This window comes from Aptenodytes patagonicus, chromosome 27 (genome assembly GCF_965638725.1).
Source record: "Aptenodytes patagonicus chromosome 27, bAptPat1.pri.cur, whole genome shotgun sequence".
Lineage (NCBI taxonomy): Eukaryota > Metazoa > Chordata > Aves > Sphenisciformes > Spheniscidae > Aptenodytes > Aptenodytes patagonicus.
The window spans coordinates 1,929,239-1,951,709 of NC_134975.1; the positions used below are offsets into that span (position 1 = coordinate 1,929,239).

The window sequence follows — 22,471 nt, forward strand, 5'->3', positions numbered from 1 at the left end:
GCGGGGCCGGGCGGGGCGGGGGCGGCTCCCGGGGGCGGCTGGGCGCGCGCTGGGGCTGCGGCCGCGCGGACCCGCCCCGCCGCCGCTCGCCGACAACAATGGGGCCGCCGGCGCTGCGCCGCCCCTTATATACCCCGCGTCACGTGACGGACACGCCCCCCCTCCCCGCCACCGCCCGCGCCGCGGGGCAGGCTGGGAAAGCGAGTCCGGCGGCGGGAGCGGGAGGCGCGGCCGCGGGGCGCGCCGGGAAATGTAGTGCGGAAGTGGGGGTGGGGCGGGCGCCGCGGGGCGCCAGGCCGGGCCCGCTCCCCTTGCCCCGGGCTGGAGCGGTGCCCTCCGCCCCCGCCGGGACCCAGCTCAGGGCCCTGGGGGGCTTCACCCCCTCCAGGGCTGGGGAAGGGCCTGAAGGGGGGGGGGGGGGAGGGAAGGGACGAGGGGAGCACCCCAAACCTGCTACCGGGGGGTCCGGGGGGGGGCTCCAGGCCGCAGCCCCGGGCTCTGTGGAAGCGCAGCTGGGGGAGAGGGGGCGGCCGAAAGCCGCCCGGCGGAGGAGTCTAGACAAGAGATTAGCGGGGCTGGAAACAGCAGGGAGAGGCCAAGAGCGCCTGATTTCAGCTATAAGGGACCAGCCGCAGCTCCGGCAGCGGGGAGGCCACCGGGCAGCTCGCCACTGGGGGGGGGGGGGTCGACAGGCTTACGGGCACGGGGGGGCCCGGTCGTGGCCCATCCTCAGCCCTCCCGGCTCGGGGGCACCGCGGCGGCCGGCTGACCCCCCCCCTCGAAGGCTTGCAAGCCGCGGCCAGTGCAAGCCCCCGACTCCGTCGTCCTCTTCTCCAGGCTCCCACCGCGAGGCTGAACAGGGCTGCGGGCCCTCAGGAGACGGACCAGCTCCATGGGGGTCTCCCCCCTTCGGTGTTCCCCCCCACTCCATGAGACCCACGCGCTCACCTCGGCAGCCCCTCCGACACGCTCCTCCTCAGGCGAGCTCAGCGGGCGGCCGCGGCGCTTCCCCCCCGGGATTACGGATTAGCTGTTATTAACTAACAAGCAGGTCAAGTTATAGGATTAAAAATCCTCCTCGTCCCCCCCCATTCCGACCCCTTCATCTCCCCCCTTGTTTCCAGCCGGCAACCGGGGCTGGAGGAAGGACTGGCCCGTTGCTACCCCGTCCATCTGGGGATTTTCGTTCTCCTCCCAGAGCCACCGCACGCAACAAATCACTTCGCTGGCATTTTCCTCATCCAATAGATTAAAATCAGCCACATACACCCAGCAACATCAATACAAAAAGTTTACCGAGCCCATGTCACTACTGTACAGGTCCATCACACTTCTCGCATATTAATGGAAAAGAACAGGATTAAAACACGCATCTTCCCAATCACTGGAGGTACCAAAACGCGTACAAAAGGCGAGCGGACGAACACAAACACCTCTGTCGGCGGAGCTGGCAGTCCAGCTGCTCCCCGGTGTTCGTGGGGAGAAGCGAGCAAAAATTATTCCATTTTTTGAATGGCTTTTCTTGGCATCTTTACCCCTGACCAATTCACGAGGCTTCGGCGGCTCGGGGCAGGACCCCGCAGCAGCTCGGGGCGTGCTCGCGTCTCTGCTGCAGGGTTAGAGAAGCGAGCCGTCTCAAAGCCGGGTGAGGAGACCAAACGGCTGCCTCCCCCCTGCTGGAATTAGTTACCAGCCGGTGCCTTTGGCCAGACGCTTTGGCCCCTGAGTTCATACAGTGCTGGGCGAACGAGCCCAGGTGGAGAGGATCCTGGATACCCGCTGCCAGCACTCGGCTACGACCGTTCCCAGGATTAACCTCTGGATCCTCCGGTTCCTTGCCAACCCTGCCGCTACCCAGCCCTGGATGCAGCTGGCAGGCAATTTTGGGGGTGAGGGGGAGCCACCGCAGTCCTGAACAACGGTTTTGGGGAGCTGCTGACCTATGTCCTGCCTTATGGCGCCAGAGCGAGTGCGTGCGTCACGCGCGATGGGGAAGGGAGACGGGGACGCTACAGGGTCCTTTGCGCCAGGATGAAGTCACAAGCAGCGGCCGCGGGAGCTCGGCCAGCACAAGCGAAGGATGGGAAGGTTTGGCCAGGACTGAACCAGCTCTAATGTGTGCTAGGTATCTTGATCGTACCTCCAAGAAGACGACAGCTGGCCGAGGAAGATAGGAACAGAATCGTTTATGGCTTACAAACACAGAAGAGCAGCTGGTATTTTAGCAGCAGGGACGCGGCCGTCGTGATTGTCGCACCCACCAGTGCCTTCACTCACCCCACGGGCCCTCCCCAGACCTACATCACCTGCCTGGGGCTGGGATCTCACTGCAGCCTTATTTAAAAATAAGAGCCCTGCTTTACATTGTATTTTTCCCCTATTTTTTGGCTCTAAACGCCCTCGGGTAGTGCTGATGGTCAGAGGCAGGTGTCACCCCGGGCATCTCAGTCTCTACCGAGGGATCCTACGGACGGGGAACAGGATCCACCACCTGCACGGCAGAGCAGATCCTTCACCCCAGAGACTTCACTGCTGTCCTGGAAACCTGCACAGAAGCACTTTTGTCGCCATCAAGTCCAAGGGCTTTCAATAACCCTTTGAACTTGCTGTCCACCTCCTCCTTAGTGCGCGCAGGGCTACACCAACGCTGGGGCAGCGATGGAGGCCGGGCAGGGGGACGCAGGGGCAGAAAACGAGGCAGCGGGTAGACATGGCTCCGAATTTTCAGCAGAGATAGCCAAGTCTTTTTTTCTCCCTAAAACATGCAGAAAAGAATCCCACAGACCAAGCTAGTTAGCTGTTTCTTTATCCAACTCCGCTTTACTCCACGTTTTGCTCCAGCTTTATACAACTAAATCTGTCTATAAAGTTCCTGACGACCTTACACTCGCAAGGGAAGGATGGCACCACACCCGCACACAAACACAGCCAACGCCATTTTCGGGGTGGGTGGAGAGGAGAAAAACGAAGTCACCACCTTTGTCTAACAGACGCGTCGTAATATTAAATGAAAGCTTAACAAAATCTTTTAAGAAAATCCCTCCCAGCCCTAGCCTACCACTCCATCAGCACAGTACGCAGCGTATTTGAGACCTGCTCAGCTCAGCACGTGCCCGAGGGCCAGCTGGCTTTGTTGGGCCAGTTTAATTCATGTTGTCTTGCCAGTCTGTGAGTGTCACGGGAGCTGATGCCTCTCAGAAGAGCAGAGCACACCTGCCACAGAAAAAGCCCTCACGCAGGTCTTAAGTCCCAATGGCAAATTTCTACCGAGAGCTACACAAGAGTGCGACCTGGTAACTTCAAGCCTCAGAGCTCCAGCAATTAAGCAGCACGTTACCATCAACGGCCGTTTAGATGCCGTCAGAGCAAGGAGGTCCCCTGCAAGAAAGACAGCCGAGTAACCAACAGCTCGGGGTCTTTCCAGAGGGTGCCCAGGAGTTTCCAGATCTCTGCTCGTGTCCTTGTGCTGGAAGTGAAGGGTCTTCGTGTGCGACGAGAGGATCACGGGTGTTCCTCATCCCGTCCCCTCCTATTTTAAGATGATGTGGTAGCTATCATTGGTTTCAGCTGCAAAAGAAGCAAAGCTCATGAGCCACCTGCAACAGCAAAGGAATCCGCTGGGTTGAGCAGATCTGACACAAGAGCTCCCCAAGAAGTAAGGAAGGGAAATAGAAGACGCAGCCCGGGCATTTACGCACCTTTCATGGTGTCCAGAACGAAACAGGATTCATCTTGGAAGTTCTGTATCATCTGAAAGAAGCCACGAAAGCCAGCTTAGTCTGAGGCTGTATTTAACCACAGCAGAAGTGCTTCACAGCCCTAAGTGAACGCTTTGTGTTCTGCCGTTCAGCGATGGGCACAGATTTAGAGTACCAAAGGGCTAGAAGCTGCTCAGGCAGGAGCTTAGTGCTCTGGGAGGTAGGAAAGGCACCAGCCATAAATATTTATTCCTTCCTCCAGCTCTCCAGAACTGAACGTCCGAACCAGCAAGCCGAGAGAGAAACCATCGGATTCTGGGATGCAGGTCTGAAAGCAAAGTGCTCCCACAGCAATTCCCCTCCCTGTTTTTATAGCAAAGCTAGAAGAAACCCAAGCATGAAGGAGGGCGTGCACGCAACCTGGACTAGCTCAGGGAGAGCTGTTCACGCCTGATAAACCCCACGGGTTTAAGTGAGGTGCCCCCGGCAGCAGAGCAGCGTCCCCAGGCGCCAACATCCGTGGCTCTACAGGCTTCAACGATTAACTCCGACCCTTTGGAAACGGGAGACGACTGAGCAGGGCCCTTCCTGAAAACCTGCCCAGGGGACCCGTTCCCCGGGGTCCTGCGCAACCTCCACAGCGGAGCTCAGAGCACAATCAGACACGAACCAGCTGAAGCAACCCAGCGCAAGAGGTCGAAAATAAGGAGCACCCAGAGGCTGTTACCTCATCGCTGATCAGCACGTGTATCCCCGTCGGACCTTGCTTGTAAATCTGGCTGATCTGTTGGGAAGAGATGCTGAAGAGCTGGGCCAGCTTTTCTGTCAGTTCCACCGCCGTCAGTTCCTCCAGATAAATAGCGTGGTACACTGCGAGGAGAAGAACTGTTATAGCTAGACGCCAAGCGCAGCTTTGATGTCTACACTGAAGCAGAGGCACTTCAGCTAACGCCATGCACGCTAACCCAGGGAGCGGATGCTTAGAGGCGTGCCGTGAACAGGCTGCTCTCTGCCCAGGAACATCACAGCCCCGTTGGGGAGGGACTGCGCACAGCCTGCGCACAGCCTATCTATCCAGAGTTGCTTTTCAGCAGGTTAAACACCCGCTCTGCTGCGCCCGACTCACACAGCTACCATCTTTCCAAGCCCAAGCTGCTAAATCTACATGTAGCGTGTCTCTGGTGTCTGCTCTTGCTGCACGGCTGCAGCATGCCCGGAGCTACGTGAGCCTCAGCTCCACAGTAACCTGGCCATCATCAATGTCCTGCAATGCTTGCTCGGTATTTATGCAGTCCTTGCCCCAAAAAGCTTCTGTTTTGACCAGCAGCGTTTCGTACCATTCCTGGTGGTTTTCAATCCCAGCAGGATGGAAACACCGCCCTAGCACCTCCCCAGAGCCCCCCCCCCGTTCCCCCACTCCCACAAGGGCAGGTCCTGGGGCGAAGCAAGAGGATCTGAATTGGAGCAGAGCAAGGAAATGACGAGCTGTTTGCTTTTGCACTCGCCGCTCCAACCACGGAGGTGGATAAACCGGCGCCTGGCTGCTCCACAAATGTAGGTCACTCATTGTTGTCTGAGCAATGCTGGATTCTCGCAGGAGCTATCATTTGTCAGCTCAGAGCAGGCAACATGCCGACAGTCAGATTCTGCAGCCACCCGTTTGGCGGGCAAGGAGAACAATCAGCTGGGTAGGACCAGGGCAAGTAAAAAGGGTTCACCGTGATCTTTTGGCACCCTTACCAAAGGAGAGCGCGCACAACCCGTCGGTTTGTGTACAGAGCCTGCGTTAGGTTGCAGGTGAGCTCGCACGTGAGCTCGCTGCCTCCTTGCAGTGAAGAGATAAGAGACAGCAGCCAACGCGAGGCGCAGCAGCTGAAAGGAAAAGCCACAGACCCTCTTTGAGCTGCTGTGCGGGTTCAGTGGGCTCTGCTAACACAAGCAGCCCTGGCTGCGAGAGGGGCCTTTCGCCAGCCCAAAACCCACAGGGCAGCGTGGTGTGGGGACGAGGGGATCAGAGGCAGCTGGTGCTGAGCGCCTGCGGGCGGCAGCAGCAGGGCTGGCAACAGCCCCCGCTGCATTTTGGTTTGCTGAACCCGCCGGCTGTTATTTTTCCCCCCTCGCCCTGTCGGCAGCAACCCAAGCCCACGTGCCCCCAGTCAGGCTTCAAAGCCCTTACCAAAAAAAGTACTGGTTACTGTGTCCCCGTCCTCGTGTTTCTGCTGGAGGTCCCTCAGCTGCTGGGACTCCTGACACACGTAGATGGTCAGTCTGGGCCGCACCATCCTATGGACAGAACAGTGAATGGGCACCATCGGATTTGCTCAAGGACGCCTCTAGCTCCCGACACTTTGCCAGCGCTCTTCCCTCCCCAGTATCCTCAGAAGGAAAAGAGGAGATCGACAAACTCATCTTGAAGCAAAACCATCGTGGTCGTCCCCACCTTGCTGATGCAGCAAAGGTTTTTGTGAGAAGGGGACGAAGTCGGCATGGGGACATGGTGCCAGCTGGCTACCGAGCAGCTAACTCGGACGGTCCGCTCCCGAGGACAGAGCGGCCGTGGTCCACACCGAGCTCTGCTGGTAACACGCACGCTCCTTCTCGTTCAGAGTCTCATTTTGCAGTGCAAAAGCCGGCAGCGTCTCCCGTCCTTCCTGCCCTTCTCCCCAGCGCAGCGCGACTGCGTTTCCCCGCTATCTCCCCAGCCATCGGAGGCAGTACATTAAGCCCCTGGAATGCTTCCCACCCGCGCAGCTCTTGCAGCCGCATATCAGAAACCCGCACCAATGCCTCCCCAGACCTTCCCTCCCAAATACAGCCCACCCTGTGCCCTGTGCCTCTCTGGCCGGCTGCAGCGGCACCTTCTGAAATGCTCCAGCTCAGACAGGAGGTCAGTGAAACACCAGTCCCTGCTTCTTCGGGGAAAGGTGCAAAGGAATATTCCCTTTCTGGGAAGGTAATTCCACTGAGAGGTGGTTCAGAGGACAGAGGAAACAAGTACTGTATCGGCAGGACTTTCTGGCTTGTGGCTGGATTCTCTGACACTCAAAGAGTAGGATAATTTCTAACGCTTCTCTCCCACATGGATTTTCTTCCCTAAATTGTCTCCGGAGCGGTTACCCTGCTGGCTAAGTTATCAAATTTGACTGAAAGAGGTTCAGGAAGGTTAATGAAACTCTGTTCTCTCTAATAGCAAGAGCCAAGCAAACAGGCTAAAACAAACACAATTTACCTACCATCCACAATCGGCTTTTAAGCAAACAACATACCGTCCTTTTAACGCGTTGAAGAGCCTGATGCCATCTGCAGGGCCACAGATCTGGATAACGTCTTCTCTGGTCAGCTTCAGTAAGTCTGCACCTACAGTTTTAAAAATCAAAAGGAGAGAAAGTCACACAATCCAGCCCAAAGTGTCCAGGATGAGGGGGGGCTCTGGGCACCGCAGCTGTGCCAGCTTCCCCTCCTCCCGCTCGCAGAGCTCACCCCGTTCCCAAATTGCTTTTGCCTTCTGCTAACAACCTCCCCCTGCTTCCCCCAGAAGGACACTCGCAAGATTTTTTTCCAGACTGGTTTTGCAAGAGCGTGTTTCGGCACAACCCTGTGTCCCGCATTATCATTTACAGCCGGCTATCCAGCGCCTCGGCGACCCTGGATAATGGAGGCCGTATCACCAGGGAAGGAGAGGAAAATAAATGCGAAGCATTTCTTTACACACAGTGCTTTCCCTCAGATCAGCATTTCTCAGCTTGTTTTAAGATCGGAGGGTGCTGTGAGCTCTTGGAAGAGAAACCACCCCAGTCCCCACTATTTTGCCAGTTGAGAGCAAGGTGAGAAATGAAGAACACAGCTTTCAGGGAGCCACGTTTTATTGTGTTACAAAAAAGACGAGATTTTTAAAAACATTTATATGTGCAACGGTAACATGGAGATGGCCTCAGGAGCAAGAGGAGGCAGAGCGACTCGGCACAGAGAAGGGGCAGACACGGAGGGGACGCCGTAACTTACCTGAGAAGTTTCTGAAAAGCCGAGAAAAAGTGGAGAAGCGGTTTCGGTGCAGCCACTGCTGGGCCTCCTGGGGCGTGCTGGTGGGCAAGAGGTTCTGCAACGTAGGAAAACAAGGGTCACGGCCTCAGAGGTGACGGGGAAGCATTTCCACTGAGGAATGAACACAGCTCAGTCAGTGTTTATAATCACAGTCTTAAATCGAGACCCTAGTGAGCCAGGCTCGCAGCACGCGCACAATCAAGGCTGCAGCCTGGACAGGTTTTGATTTAAAAGGCTTCAGAGGGACAGAGAAAGAGGAAGGAAACAAAGGGGAAAGCACAGTGAAGATCAAGGCAATAAGTAAAGGTCACAGCGAACTACAAAAAGCTTGCTCACAGCTCCGCATCGCTGTACTGGACATTTTTCACCCTGTGACCTCTTTTTCCAACTAGGAGTCAAAAAGAAGTTATAACTCCCCAAAGATGTTAAACTAGAGCAGTTTCTTCCCCAGCAAACTACAGCCACCCTCGAACCCACCCCCGCTCCATCCCAAAATCCCGTTTTCTGACCTGTGCACCATCCTTACCACAAGCATAAGCTCTGAGGTGTGACTTACATCTGCGATCGGAGGGGGTGGCTCGGGCTGATGGTTTGGAGAGCCATTGCTAGGTTGGGGAAGAGAGCCAGACAGAGCAGAACACGAGGTTAGCGCCGCTCTTCCCCTTCCGGCACGGGATCCCGGCAGGCAGCAACCACCACCCTCCAAGTCCCATAACCAAGACCACCGAAACCCAGGGATAGACGGCTACGTGGCTGCGGCAACACCATCACTGTTGCAGCGCGATACTTTGCAAGAATGAACGGCTTGCGTGGGAGTATTAACATGATGGGGAAAGACAGAGCGAAGCAGGCTGGAAGCTAAACCGCTGCTCAAATGCACACAGGCTTCTGGTGCAAGAGCCGAGCTCTGCTGCAGCCGGGAGAGGTTAATGGCGCTCAGCTTCAAGAGCTTTAATTCGCTTTTCCCCCACTGACACGGCCTCTTAGGCTGCTTCCACCCCCTGTACACCTTGGAACCAGGCCCTTCCTTTCGCTAGCGGTCACCGCCAGCTCAGACACATCAATCTCTCGTGCAAGGCAGAAATCGAGAGCCAGCCAGCCTCTCCTCCGGACTTACCCTTCGCCAATGGAAAAACTGCTGTGGGAACTGTTGAAGCCAGGGGATGGCGCGTTATTGACGTACGTTATCTCTGGCCAGGGAGAACACTAGAAAGGAAAACCCAGAAGGGTCACAGGATTGCTTTGAACAAGCGTGCACATCTGCTCTGGTCAGCACAGGTTAACAGCTATTTGCTGACCAACAACCGACTACGAAACAGAATTAAAGAATAAAGTAGGGGATTAAAAGAAGCCACGGCAATCCACTGCAGATGGTCACAAAGCTCAGATTTAGTGATTCTTAATCTCAAAAGTCACAAAATTCCAACGCAGTGAGATCTGGGATCTAAACCATCGCTCTGGCACTGGGCTGACACACACGGTGCCTGCCAGCCTGGGCACCTCCGTGCAGCAAGCCCCACAGTGGATCGAGCCTGAATCGGGCACTGACAAGCGTCCCCAAATTCACCCGGGGCAGGACAAGGGCTCCCTCCTCGGGGCTGTTCAGCACCGACCCCTCAGATGATCGCATTTTAACAGACCGACACTTTCCACTAGCACAAGGAGGAAACAACGGGGTTTTCTGCCAGCTCACCACCCCAGGGGCCAGTTGCCACACGGGCAAAACAAAGCTTGCAGGGAGAGGTAAAAATCTTTTATTAGATGATCTATTACAGTGAGGAAAAAACCATCATGTTTCCAGGCACAAGGGTCCTTTTTCAGGTCTAGTAAGAAACACCTCCTCTGCCTACAAAATTTATCTTGCTTTTGTCTTCAGCTATTAACAACTTGGCCAAACGTTTCAAAGCAGAACAGCCAGTTCCTTGCCACCTGCGAGTGAGGTAAGCCAGGTTTCGTTAAAACAACGACGCCAGCCGCTGCAGGAAAGAACACCCCACCTCTGTGAGTATCGTAGTTTCGTAGGAAGGCTGGTATTTCTCTTTCTCATGAGGCGTCCGCTTCTCCATCTTTTCCCTGTCCGTCTTCTGCTTCCGATCAGCTCCTTTGGGCTGGAAAGGAGATATTCCTGTTAGAACAGCAGCATGGAAGGGCGGCAGCAGACAGCTGGATAGATGTGCAAGAAATGCAAGAAGCAGAAAAGGTGACTCATCCTTCTACTCACCCCCTTGTTGCTTTGCAGAGGGAAAAGGAAGAGGGCTGGGACTATCTGCACAGAGAATTAACTACGGTGACAGCATTACTTCTCTAACAACCCCAGTATCCTGATCTACCCACGCCCCTAAAATGGGGCCCAGAACATCTGAACGAGGAGGGGAAACGTTTTTCAGAAGAAACTTCTCCCGACAGCATACGTTGCCTCTAGGGGGACAAAGGCCGGTTTCTGGTGTCACATATCTGAGCTGCGTCTTCTGCACCTTCATCAACCACTTTGAGAGGCAGCATTTCAGTGGCACAAACTGCACCAGAACATGAGAGAGCTCAATTATGTCCTTGCCTTTGCCACGACCTTGAAAAACCATGCGCTTTCTCGTATGCAAGATTAAGATGATTTTACTTGCTGCCTTTATCGAATGCTGAAGGCTCTGGGGAAAACAGCAAGGAAGAGAGTGCCGAGATAACCACCAAAGCTATCCCGGTGCTCCCCTCGGCAGAACCCTAAAGAAATTCCCTTAAAACTTGGCTGCGCACAGGCTCTGCCTTGGCTCCTCTGCCTGCACTCGCAAGCAAAAGGAATTTGGCCTCGGTGGACCAACACAGCTGCCTGCCAACATGCGGACGCCTCCCGAGAGGGTGAGCGGCATCCATGGCACCGGTGGGAAAGTTTTAGGACTGCAAATACAGCCGGGCACCACAGCCTTCCCGCTCCCCCAAGCTCCAAATTTCTTTTCCTCTGGACAGCAAAACTGAGACCTGAACAAACTACCACCATGCTCCGAGCTGGGCGAGGAGGTGCTGCTTAGCTGTGGCTTGACTAGCCAGTTCCTGCCGTGAAAATCTAATGGTTGCTCTTATCATTCCATGGTCAGCGTGCTTCTCCGGAGGCTAGAAAGGATCTGTGCTCCAGGCACCGACGAGCGTGGGTAAGGGGCCCTCAGTGGCTATTTCGAAAGCACTGAAACGCTCCCAGCTTTGAGGGGCAGAGGGGAGAAAGGAAAGAGCAGGGCAGGAGCCCGAATCACATTAACTCACAGATGAAGGACAGCCTGCGGCGAACAGGTCTCACACAGGCACAGGGAAACACACACACGGTGTTGAGCCTGCTGCCCAAACAGCGGCCCCGACCCCAGGAGAGCGGCTGCGTCAAACGAGCAGGAGAGAAGGCCGAGACCATCTGAGACCATCCTCTGCAGGGAGACTGTGCCTGAAGCCACAGCTTCACTGCTTTGGGTTTTCCTGGTTCAAGGTCATCAGAGCCAAAAAAATCCACCCCATCCCCTGGCACGCAGAGCTGAAGCTCAGTAGAAACACAGCGCCAGATGCCTCGTAGTCTCAGTCCTCCGGGTGCTCGTTTGCGACCAGCTTTATCCCTTAACTCCCAACTCCGCAGCCATCCGCTTAGGCTATTCGCATCGAGATACCAGCCAGAGCTCAAACAAGCCCTAACAAATCACACCCCTGCCTTCGAAACGTTATAATCCAAATAGGCAAAAGAGAAGAGAGAGAAGGGGAAAGATGCCAAGTCAACAGCAGCGGGTCATGCTGCCCGATATCCCACAGCAACTTCATGGCAGGACTGCAAAGAGCACAGGCGCCCGGCCGGGCAACCGACCCCGCTGCGTGCCAAGTGCCCCTGGAGGGAGAAGAACAGAGGAGCCACGGCCAAGATTTCACGTGGTGTTACAGGGAGGACGGGGTAACGGAGGCAACCTCAGCGTGCCAGACAGCGTGGGCACGGCATGCCCCCACTTATTCCCTGCACAGCCGCCCCTGCGGCACGACACCTGGGCGCTGCTGCGTGCACGACCCTTCTCAGCCACCCACGCCATGGTGCTGCCGTGGCTGCCACCGCCAGGTCGTGGCTTTGGGTTTCTGCAAACGATTCGCACCAGACGCCTGCGCCGCTGGAGAGGCCGGATCCAGACGGACCATCAGATGCAGACCGACCATCAGATGCAGGTAATAATAAAGCAAGGAGTTTAGACAGACGCCAAAGCTCCTCGGAGGATCTCCCAAGCTGATAAGACTCAGGACTAAACGTGGGAGGTTTCAGTCAGAGGCAACACAACCCACGTTCTCCCTGTACGTTGTTCTTGGCTTACTGGTTTTGTAGCCTCGACGGTATCCAGACTCGATCGACAGAGAGGAACCAGGGAGAGAACGGCAACGCAAGACCAGAAGGACCAAGAGGCCCTTCTGCAGGCAAGCTTGGCCACTGTCCTGCACCCGTGACATTCACTGGGGCTGCAGCGTGAACTGGGACTGACTCCCAGTTTGTTTCCTAGCGGGGAAAGGACACCAACGGGCCGAGGTACCTTGAAGACCTTGATCTGGCAGCTGGCAGAGTGCAGGTGCTCTGTGTACTCCCCGTTCTCGTTCTCCTTAAACGTGTCTATCTGGACCCGAAAAGGTACCCCCTTCTCTCCTCCATGCTTCCGCATGGTGAACTCCGTGCTGATACAGTGAACCTGGGGGAAGGCAAGGCATCCTGCGGTTAGTAATTCTGCCGTGTTTGACTGACCACAAACTTCCCATTCCCCTCGTGGGAGCCAGGACAGCACTCGCGTGAAGGGCAAGCCGGTGAGAAGGGCGAAATACAGAGCTGGGATGGGACCACACCGAGTACCCCCAGCGTTAAGGAGTTAAGGGGATGCCACAGCAGAGGTGGAGTCACATTCTTCCAACGAGTTTTGCAACCTCTCCATGTTACAGGCAAGCCCCAGATCAGCAGGGCAGAGAGTTCGGCTGCACCAGCCTCCACGCGCTGCAGCCTGTTTATTCTAGGCGGGAGGGCCAGACTTCAAGAGGTATTTTAGGCAGCTGGCGAGATGTGCAAAAGCATCTAAGCAAGATGGAGACCCAAATCACGAAACCAGCGGGACCTAAAACCACCACAAAAATGTGTAAAACAACTTATTGGTGGTCAGCTGTGCCTGTGCCTTGCTAGCGCATGAACTGCTGCTCTCTTGCGTTGCTTGAGGCAGGAGGTAGGGTGTATTGCGGTTGACATCCTTCTACCACTGTAGCATCTGGCTGCTATTTCAGAGCTCTGAGCCAAAAAAGCACCTCTCTCCCCCTTGGAAAACTTTTATTTTTTTCCCCTAGGCCCCCGCAACAGGAGTTTCCCCACTTCTCCTCTTTTACCTGGATAAACACAGAAGTCCTCTTTGAAGGATCCCATAGAAACTCCACTGTATTGAGCTGGGTTGGGTTTGCTCTAGGGTCAATGATGCCCACGGACATTGGGATATCTGTAGGGGCACATACGGAGAACAAGCTGCGGTTTGTAGTAGAAGGAGGAGATTCTCAGGGAACATATGGAAGAACCAACCACGTCTCTCAAAGTGCAGAATCGTGACAGCGTTTTGTCCCTTAAAGTCAAGGGACCGGGAGCCCGGCCGGAGGCACTTCAGGCACCCACATCTCCTCCAGCCCCAGCCAAGGTGCTGCCACGGGGACTCACCTATGTCCAGTATCCTGTCCCCAGGCCTGTTCCACCGCCAGCCCTCCAGCTGCTGATGCTCTGTGTACTGCAGCCGCCGGTCATGAAACACCACCCGGAATATGCTCTAGAGGGGAAGAAACAGTCAGTGCCTGGGGCTGCCCCAGGAAACCCGACAGTCTTCAAGCTGCGAGGCATTTCCCACTCTCAGAGGGGAGCTGAGGGGCCTGAAGGCTTCACGGAGGAGACAAAGAAAGCCCAGAAGGACCCTTGGGATGGAAGCATGAAGGCGGCAGCTTATCCTTCCCGAACGCTAAGCAATCGGCAATCGCCTCTTGGCTTGACCCCAGGAGACTGGTTGGGCACCACCAGCCAGGCTGGTCTCAACAGGGTGGGAGAAGGGGAAAGGGAAAATAAACCCCCAGCCAAGCCAGACCTATCCCACACACGCTGTCACGGAGGCCGCTGCAGGAACGCAGGACAAGACCTCGCTCGCTGCTCCCTACGGCAGGGGACGGCTCCAGCTGGACATGCGTCCCCGTGCTCTCCGCTTACCTTTACCAGTTTCCCATTTATCTCTGGCAACTCCCCAATTTTCCTGTTGTCCAGCATCCGGATTTCATAGGACTGCCCTGAGGGAAAGAAGACAAGGGCACCTGGTGGTTAGTCTGGGGATGGACCTTGGCTGCCGCCCCTCCTCTGGCGCTTTGACATCTTCTGCCACACCAGACACGCCACTTGATCTTCCGGCCATGTTTTAGTGGGGGGTCATAGGAGCACGAGCCATTAGAGCCACAGCTCTAACACCCCTCTCCAGGAACAGATAATCCTCCCCCTTCCTGCAGCAGTACTTTCCAGGAATTACCCTTATTACCCCAAGACCAAGAACAGGGAAGAAATCGATTACACAAGCTTCATCTGGCTTTGGTCGCCAACCCTGATCTTCCAGTTCTACTTGAAAGCAGCGGGTACAGCTTGAACCTGTAAAACACACCCGCTGCAGAGCACCCCGGCACGGATACGTCAGTTAACCACCTTACACCGCGCAGATTTTAATTAGGTTAAATCCTACAGGCGATTCACCGCCGTAAGCAGAGGGCAGGCAGCAAGGCGAAGGAGGTGGTGCTTCCAAACAGGAGCAACCTGGGGTTTACTATCAAGGCACTTTCTGTTCCCAAGGGGGAATTTCCAAAGGCAGAATTTTCTTTTTCAGGGTGTTTACACGAGGCGTGCACGGCCTGCGCAGGACACGGGGCTTCTCTCACCTTGGTTGAGATAGGTGAGCGTTTCGTCATGGAGCTTGACGGCAGGGGAAGTGGCGGCACACAGCACGTACTGGAAAGGCAGAATTTTGTTCTCGTTTTCAGGAGGCAAACTCGATTCTTCCTGCTTGAAGATAGGCAGGGCAAGGACGTCGCTGCAAAGAGATTTGTCAAGACAGATTCATTTCAGCTCTGGCTACAGAGGGATGATGCATTTGGTATTTAGTTCCTCCTCCTGGAAGAGCTTTGAGCTTTTTTTAGTTAAAAAAACCCCCCACATACCCTGACATCTCTCTGCAGAACTGCAAAGGAGCATTAAAGCAGACCGAGTAGTCTGAGAAGAGGACCTGACACCTGCTCTTGCTAAAGCTTTTTTCAAGTTAGCCTCCCTACCCTCCCAAAACCCACACATTTCTTGCTTCGAAGCTAAGAGACAACAGAGTTTGTGTTTCAGACTGGAGCCCAGCTCCTCCGGCAGCGCGACTCCTGCGCCATTTTGCAGCAGCTCTGCACTGATGCACAAGACAGACGCCTGCAGAACGACATCCGTGTCGCGCCGATAAACACCCATCCTCTTCCTCGTGGTACTGGCCTGCTCACCTCCGCCAGCAAACTGGCCCCTAACCCTTTCCCCTGGTCCAAGCAGGGCGGCCAGGGGCTTGTTTGCCCTCCAGGAGAGGCTTGGCAGGAATTTGAAGTCTTGCTCAGGTCAAGGTCACCCATTTTTTTGCCATCGCCTCCTCCGTGCTTATAAAAGCCCCCCACCGCCCCAGTGAGCAGGGGTGTCAGCTAAAGTGGAGGCAGAGACCACGGGGCACATCGGAAGGGGGGGACACAGAGTCAGAGCTCCAAACCCTCCCTCCCGCAGCCGCAACTGCTGCATGACGCACACAAGCATCTCGGTGGAGCAAATCCTGCAGGCTCCCGCGCGGAAAGAGCCCTTCTGGCACAGAGGCAGCGGGAGGAAGACCCCCAGCTTTTCCCAAAGCTTTCATCGACAAGCCCCCAGACCCAAGAGCCCTTTGTGCTGGGCACCACACAACCAGCCAGCCCTGACCCAAACCAAGAGCCTGGGATGCCCACGGGGGTCAGAAGATACTGCGCGTCACTGGTGGCACAGCCCACGCCGTGGGTCCCCACGCCACGGGACGTGGGAGAGACCAGACCCAGGTTTCTGAGACAACTGCAGGCACCTCTTTTATACCTTACAGGTCTGCCTCTTGCCGAAGGCCTGCATTTAACTCCTGCCCAGCCTGCACTTAACGACAGGAGGAACTGCCCTGGAGAGCCATCAGGATGGCTTCGCCACAAACCATTAACCAGCCCAAGCACCTTCCTGGCCATCAGGTTATACGAGATGAGTTATACGGGAGCTCCACACTGTGCCACAGAGCGGCACGGAGCTGCTCCAGCTGGCACGAGCTTGGGCTCTTCGTCCTCTGGATGCTGTCACGCCGCTCTCGGTGCTGGCTGGGAAAAGCGAGGGTGTTCAAGCCCCGTGCTACCAACTCTTCCCGGGAGAAGGATGTCTCCAGGTCATTGCAACTACGCAAAAAGCTCGCCGTCTCCATTCCCCTGCAAACTCGGACGCTTTTCCACACTCAAAAGGCCACGTGGCAACAAGAACTTGCTGAATGTTACTTTAAAAGCCATCAGCGATACCCCCTGAGCGTACAGACACGTATTTAATTGAAATTGTTTCAGAAGCTGACTCTCAGCAGTTGTTTTGAGCCATAACAATGGCCAAGAGCAATTACTCCATAGTGCATAAACCAGAACATCCTCCCACTCATCCACACGAGCAGAGCCCGGGCAAACGCGCTCGAGCGCGGATGGGACCGCAGAGCTGCAGATCGGCTGCTGGGGCCACCCAGCACCATCCCACCGCCCCCAGGTGAAACGCGGCATGGGGACAGAGCTATTCGGGTCCCGCTGAAGGGCAGCAGCGAAGCACTAAGCCCTGATGAAGAGTCAGGTCGCCTGCCCCTCCCGTTACAGGCTTTGGGCTCACGGGAATGCAAGGAAGGAGGAGTTAAATCAGCTTTTTTTTTTTCTTCCTTTAGTCAAACATTAAAAACCTTTCCCAAGTTAAAACTGGACTTACCTGGCCAAATACCAGCTCCCACCCTAACAGGGCTTTAACCCTTTGGTCTCAAGAGACCAAATATCCACCCTTCCTCCAGCGCTGTGCAAGTAACGCCTATCACTGCTGCCCAAACCCGAGCAGGAGAGCCCTTACCCGCCCAAATCCCAACTTATCAGACATTACACAGAGCCACGCGGATGCCCCGGTCTCGGCATCGACGACCCATCAAGGCGCGTGTACACAATTAGGCAAATTACACAACCCGGAGGACGAACTGCCCTGCAGCTCCCCCTCATTAGCAGAGGAACGGCGTTTCCTCCCGCAGAAGGATTTCTCGCCCGAGCAGGCTGCCAAGGCAGGACGGAGCACGGATGTTCCTGATCCCTGTAAGAAGGCGCGAGGACGGGGAAAACCAGCACTAACCTGCTGTGCCCAGACAGACGGGAAAATTAATTTAAAGGCTACGCCCTGCACAAATTCTCCCGGCAGCTGGAGGAACGCAGGACGCACTTCTTCTGCACACATGAGCGTTCGTTTTCCTCGTAGGCTTTGACACGGCAATGATTCAATCCTACTTCTGCAGCCTCGGGACACCTCGGTTTTTGCTTTGCCTCGCACAAAAAGAGTCTGGGTGAGGAAGAGGAAAAGCTCAACTGTGTTCTCCCAGCACGGTGAGCCAGCATATTGCTGTCATCCCGGCTTTTTCACTCACTTTTCCCGTGCACGCGGAGCTCTCAGGCGATGCTGGATCCCCATTACGCAGCACAGCGGTCTGCTGTAATACCACAAGCTGCTTTGCAGGGCTCCAGAAGCTCCACACGGCCACTAACACTGCTCGGACGCCTGCCAAGAGGAACGGCAGAGCCATCCCTGCAAAACCTCCCCAAGTCCAGCCTCTAGATTTGCGTTCGCTAAGACCCCACATAACCACGACCTGAAACCCACATTTTATTGCAAGCTGCAGAAGGGGGAAAAAAAAAAAAAACTTAGGGTAGCTGCATCCCTGTATTTCTGGAACAAGAGTCCAACCCAATTAATCGGGAATAATCATCAAGCAAATGACGGTTTGCTTTTGCAAGCAGCTATTGGGGAAGCAGAGCTGCTTTTGGTGCAACCCTGCGTGTGCGGACGTGTTGGTAGAGCATCGCCGCGACACCCCTGCCTGCGGGGAGCGATCCTTCACCATCGCAACGGCCATGGGTTTTGCTAAGAGCCCCTCGGCTGGGACCTCCGGCCGTGCAGACGCCGTTACGTGTCTGTGCTATAGGGCCCAGGTAATAGGGTCAGCTTTACACATTGCAGGGCGCAAGAAAAGAATTAAATATTTACAGAGACAACATGGTTATAAAACAGCAAGGGAAAGCTCGGCAGCTCCTGGGCCTGACGTCTTCGCGGCATCTCCAGGGGAAGGACCACCTCAGCCACCTGCAAACGGCAGCAAAACACTACGGCTGCGACCTGCAAGGCGATTCACGGCGACACAGAAAGCACTTTGTTATTTTGCCACCCTGCCGTGGCCCACCAAGTTCAAGAGCAGTCATTTTGTGGGTTGTTTGGGGAGAGCCGGGAAGCTGCGAGTCCTTCAGGTACCGACACCCCACGAGCAGCCCCCTGAGACCTCCCTGCGATGCCCAGCGTGGCCAAACCGAGCAGCCATCGGCGAGTTTTTCTTTAGACAAACCCACGCGTGGTCCTGCCTGCTCCAAAGGCACCTGGAGGAGTTCCTGCAACCCCTGGGGCCACACCTCCCTTTAAAAAAAAAAAAAGAGTATTTCACTGTGCAATTTAACATGCTTTTGGGGAAAGACACTTCACTTCAGGCCCCTGGTTCTGGGGTGGGAAAGAATCTCCTGGGAAAGAGGGAAAAAAGTAATTACAGAAAAACTCTGCGGATGGAATTATTCAGCCGATGCCCAATTATCACCTCCAGAGCCACCTCTGCTCTCCTAAAAACCTAATTCCAGGGAACAACGGTAACACCAAGAATCCAGGTTCGTTAACAAACGCAAAGCACAATCCTACCGTGCAACTCAAATGAGAAAAAGCTTCCAGCCAAGCGACAACCCTCATCATCTACCACCACCTACCAGCGCTCGTTCCCAAGGCAGTAATGTGCCTCTTCCATAGGGAGAAGGGATGAAAGCGGAAAACCCCCACGGGGCGAGCACAGAAAAGCCACAAACACTCTCAAAACCCGAGGTGCCTGTCGAAACCTTTCCCCCCTTCCTGCGACACGGGAGAAAATGTCAGATGTCAGGACAGGAAGGTCGGCGCGCTCACCTACGGGGGCACATGCTCTATTTACAGGCAGCGTAGGTCAAGAAAAGTCTCCGAAAAAAGAGTCGGGTTTCAGACGGCTGAGCGAGCCCCGCAGAGAGCGCAGCTCGGCAGCAGGTTGGGCTCAGAGCAGCGGCACAGCCACCGCGCCACCAACACGGAGCTCAAAGCCCCTTTGCACCGGTAATACCGGCGTGGAGAAGCTTGGCAGCCAGGTTGGTGCACGGCACGGGGACGTGCAGAGCCGTGGCCTCGGGAAACCTCCCCTCAAACCTCTGGTGCTGAAAACAGGCACCCAGCTGGGTCAGGTAAAGGATGTAAACGCTTCAAAGCTGCAAGCTAACTGAAGATTTCCTCATGCAATTAAAACTTTCGATGCACGGCCGATGGGTTTTAGCTTGGCGGAGGCAAGTCTATACGTAAACATGATCCACGACACCTTTGCTTGCCCTCTCTGAGAGGGGAGCGTTTGTGCACGGGACCCCTCACCAAAAGGGAGGGGAAAGGGGAGGAAAAGGAGCTTCGAAGCTTCACAATCCCCCCCCCCCCCAAAGCAAAGCTGGACCTCCCCTGCACAGATTAAATTGGAAACTCATTCCCTCCCTCCCCATCGAAGGTAACGAAGGAGGAATCCCTCCTCCGAAAAGCTGCTGGTCGCAGCACTCGGTGTTGCTGTTGCCGGGAAAGGAGAGGGACGTGCTCCCTCCGAGCTCGCAGCCTTTGGGACTTTGTCGCCCAGGGTTCGGTTTTTCTGAGCGTTCCAATTAAACAAACGCCAAAGGTTGTGACAGACCCTAACGGCGGTCGGGGTAACTTTGGGAAGGTGCTGGCTCTCCTCGTCCCTGGAAGAAAGGAGAGATGAGGCTGGATGAGAAGAGCTGCTCCTCCACTTCCCCTGGAAAAGGCCAGCGGGCTGGAAGTTGCTTTCCAACCTGTTTTACTGTAAGCAGTCACCCGGCGGGTCATTTTTAATTCTGACTTTCACCGTTTCCAGCTGCAGTCCCCTCAGAAAGCCCCAGTCTTGCGTCAAGGCGTCCTCCTGTGGCAGCCTCCTCCTGGATGGATTAACCTCAGCCCCGACCTCCAGAGCTTCCTTCGCCGCCCGCCTGCGCGCCCGGCTCCTGCCTCGGGTCTGCGGGGAGGGATCCATCTCGTCCTCCCTCCTCGCTTCCAGCCGATAGGGATCCCAGGATGAAAGCAAGCGGAACAGCAGTCGCGTTTGAACTAATAAAGCTCTCACCCCAAATTACACCAAGGCAGCTCTCTCGCAGATGGCACTGGATCTGCACCGGCCCACGATGGAGCTCATTAATCAAGGATGGCAGCGGGGAAGCGCGTGGCCGCTCGCGGGCCGACTCGGCAGACCCCGTCCAGTCCAACCCCTCATCCACGGGCTGCGCTTCCCCGTTCTAACTCACGCAGCCAGAAACGAGGCGTTACCGGGTCTCGAATGGCGAGCACGATGCAGCGCTTTGGCCTCGCCATGGCACGGAGGCTCGGCTGAGTGACTGGATGCCAGAGCTGGGATCGGGAGGGCAGAGCGGCGAAGCAAGCTGGGACCCATCTCCGGAGCACGGGCCACGTACTTGTGCAATACAGTTTGAGCATCCGACGCTATGAGGTCCCGATCGCTGCACTCATGCACAGGGCGTTTGACCCTGTGGGGGTCCTGCTCCTCTCCTTTGCTCCTGGTTTAGCTCAGAGTCAGAAGGACAGAGCTAGTCTGACCCCAAAAAAAACATGCCGGTGTTCCTCCGGGAGGGTAATTAATTAGGACAATGTACTGCTCCTGGGGCGATTGCCGTACGCTGCATAAAGCCAAAGCGACCGGCCACGGGCTCTTCTAACCAGCAAGCGGAGGAGAAGCGTGGGACCAACGCTGGGTGATTTAGCTGCAGTTTGAGGACATCAGGAGGCCAAAGACCAAGAGCGGCGCAGGGGCTGTGCAGCCCCACGCCCTCGAGCGCATCCATTCTCCCAAACGGCTGCCCAGCGAGCCCCCAAAGCCCTGAGCGGCCAACGGGCTCTTTGCAACTGTGACTCCATCCCAACTTCAAGCGGCCGCCACCAGCTCCCAGGGTTGGTGGCCGGAGCCGAGCGCCCGGCTCCCTCCTGAACCGTCCCCCGGTGTGACACCGCGGCCGCCAAACGCACCGGCGAGCAGCTCGGTCCCCCGTCTCTAGGTGCATTTTGGGGCTCCTCAGCCCACCCCAAGCTCCCCAGGGCGACCAGCCCCTCTCCCAGGTGCAGGATGGACCCTTTAAGGTGGCCGGAGCAGCCCACCTACCTCATGCTGTAGGCCCCAGCGCCCAGCTCCTGGCCGATGCCCGACAGGCTGGCGTCGAAGTCCTGCACCAGCCCTGACTCGATCACCTCGTCCGCCAGCGGCAGCTTCAGAGCCCAGGCCATCCTCACCCACAGGCACGGGGCGCAAGCCCCGGGCGAGGGGACGGCGTCCCCCGTGGGGGAGGGCAGCGGGGGGCTCCTCAGCGGGTGCCCCGGCGCGTCACCCCTCTCGGCGGAGAGGTAGGCTCGTTCCCCGAGGGGGCTCAGCTGCGCTCCCCGCTTCCCCTGGGGGCGCCGAGCCCCCCCCCACCGCCCCTTGGGGGACCCGCTCCTGGGATGGCTAACTTGAGGACCCCCAGGACCCACCGCAGGGGACTCAACCCCAAACCAACAGCCGCCCCCCCGGGCTGCTGCACCCCCCCGACCCCTTCACACCCCCTTCCAAGGGGCCACGGCCAGCCCCGAACACCCCGAGGCCTGGAGACGCCCCCGAGGCGGCCTCACCCTCCGCGGACCCCAGACCCCTTCGCCCCCTTCCCAAGGGACTGCACCCCCGGGGGACCCCGAGCCGTACCGACACCCCCCCCCCCCCCGAGGGGCTGCACCCCCGGGGGACCCCCCCAGGCCCTACACACCCCCCTCAAGGGGCTGCCCCCCGCGGGGACCCCCCCCGCACCGCCGCCCCCCGACCCCCAAGGGGCCGCCCTAGCCCCAGGCCCCCCCTTAAAGGCTGCCCGCGGCCGCCCCCAAGGCGCCGCCTTCCCGAGGGGCCGCACCCCCCGAGCCCCGCTGCAGAGCCCCCCCCTCCCCGGCCCGGCCCGGCCCGGCCCGGCCCCGCCGCGCCCGCGCCCGCTCCCGCCCCGCCGCGGGCCCCGGGCCGCGGCCCCCGCAAGATGGAGGCGGCGGCGCCGCGGACCCCCCCGCCCCCGCCGCCAGCGGGGAAGCGGCCCCGCCCCGCCGCCGCGCCCAGCCAATGGGAGCCGCGCGCCGCCGGGTGACGCACGGCGAGCGGTAGCCAATGGAGAGCTTCGCGCCGGGCCCGCCGCGCGGGGATTGGCCGGGGGCGGCGCGGCGTGGGGCGCTGGCGTCCGTGCGGCGCCTCCCGGAGGGTCGCGGGTTCGAGTCCCGGCCCCGGCTCATGCGTGCGCTGAGTTGCGTGGGT

The 22,471-nt window shown here is 57.2% G+C and overlaps 1 protein-coding gene across 2 annotated transcripts; it reads right to left on the bottom strand.

Annotated features, from left to right (window-relative positions):
• Positions 1–1,274: 1,274 nt before the first annotated feature.
• Positions 1,275–21,699, bottom strand: TFCP2 (transcription factor CP2). 2 transcript variants are annotated; one of them, XM_076360486.1, is made up of 15 exons: positions 21,311–21,699; positions 14,664–14,815; positions 13,954–14,030; positions 13,420–13,525; positions 13,101–13,207; positions 12,272–12,424; positions 9,737–9,847; positions 8,857–8,945; positions 8,296–8,344; positions 7,701–7,794; positions 6,965–7,055; positions 5,875–5,981; positions 4,426–4,568; positions 3,699–3,750; positions 1,275–3,567 (listed from the first exon to the last, which is right to left on the bottom strand). In XM_076360486.1, exons 1-15 carry the CDS (start codon positions 21,430–21,432, stop codon positions 3,530–3,532), a joined length of 1,491 nt encoding a protein of 496 aa, XP_076216601.1. In that variant the 5' UTR covers positions 21,433–21,699; the 3' UTR covers positions 1,275–3,529. The 2 variants fall into 2 exon arrangements, with proteins under 2 accessions (XP_076216601.1, XP_076216600.1); XM_076360485.1 differs by having other exon boundaries at positions 8,266–8,344.
• Positions 21,700–22,471: the final 772 nt, after the last annotated feature.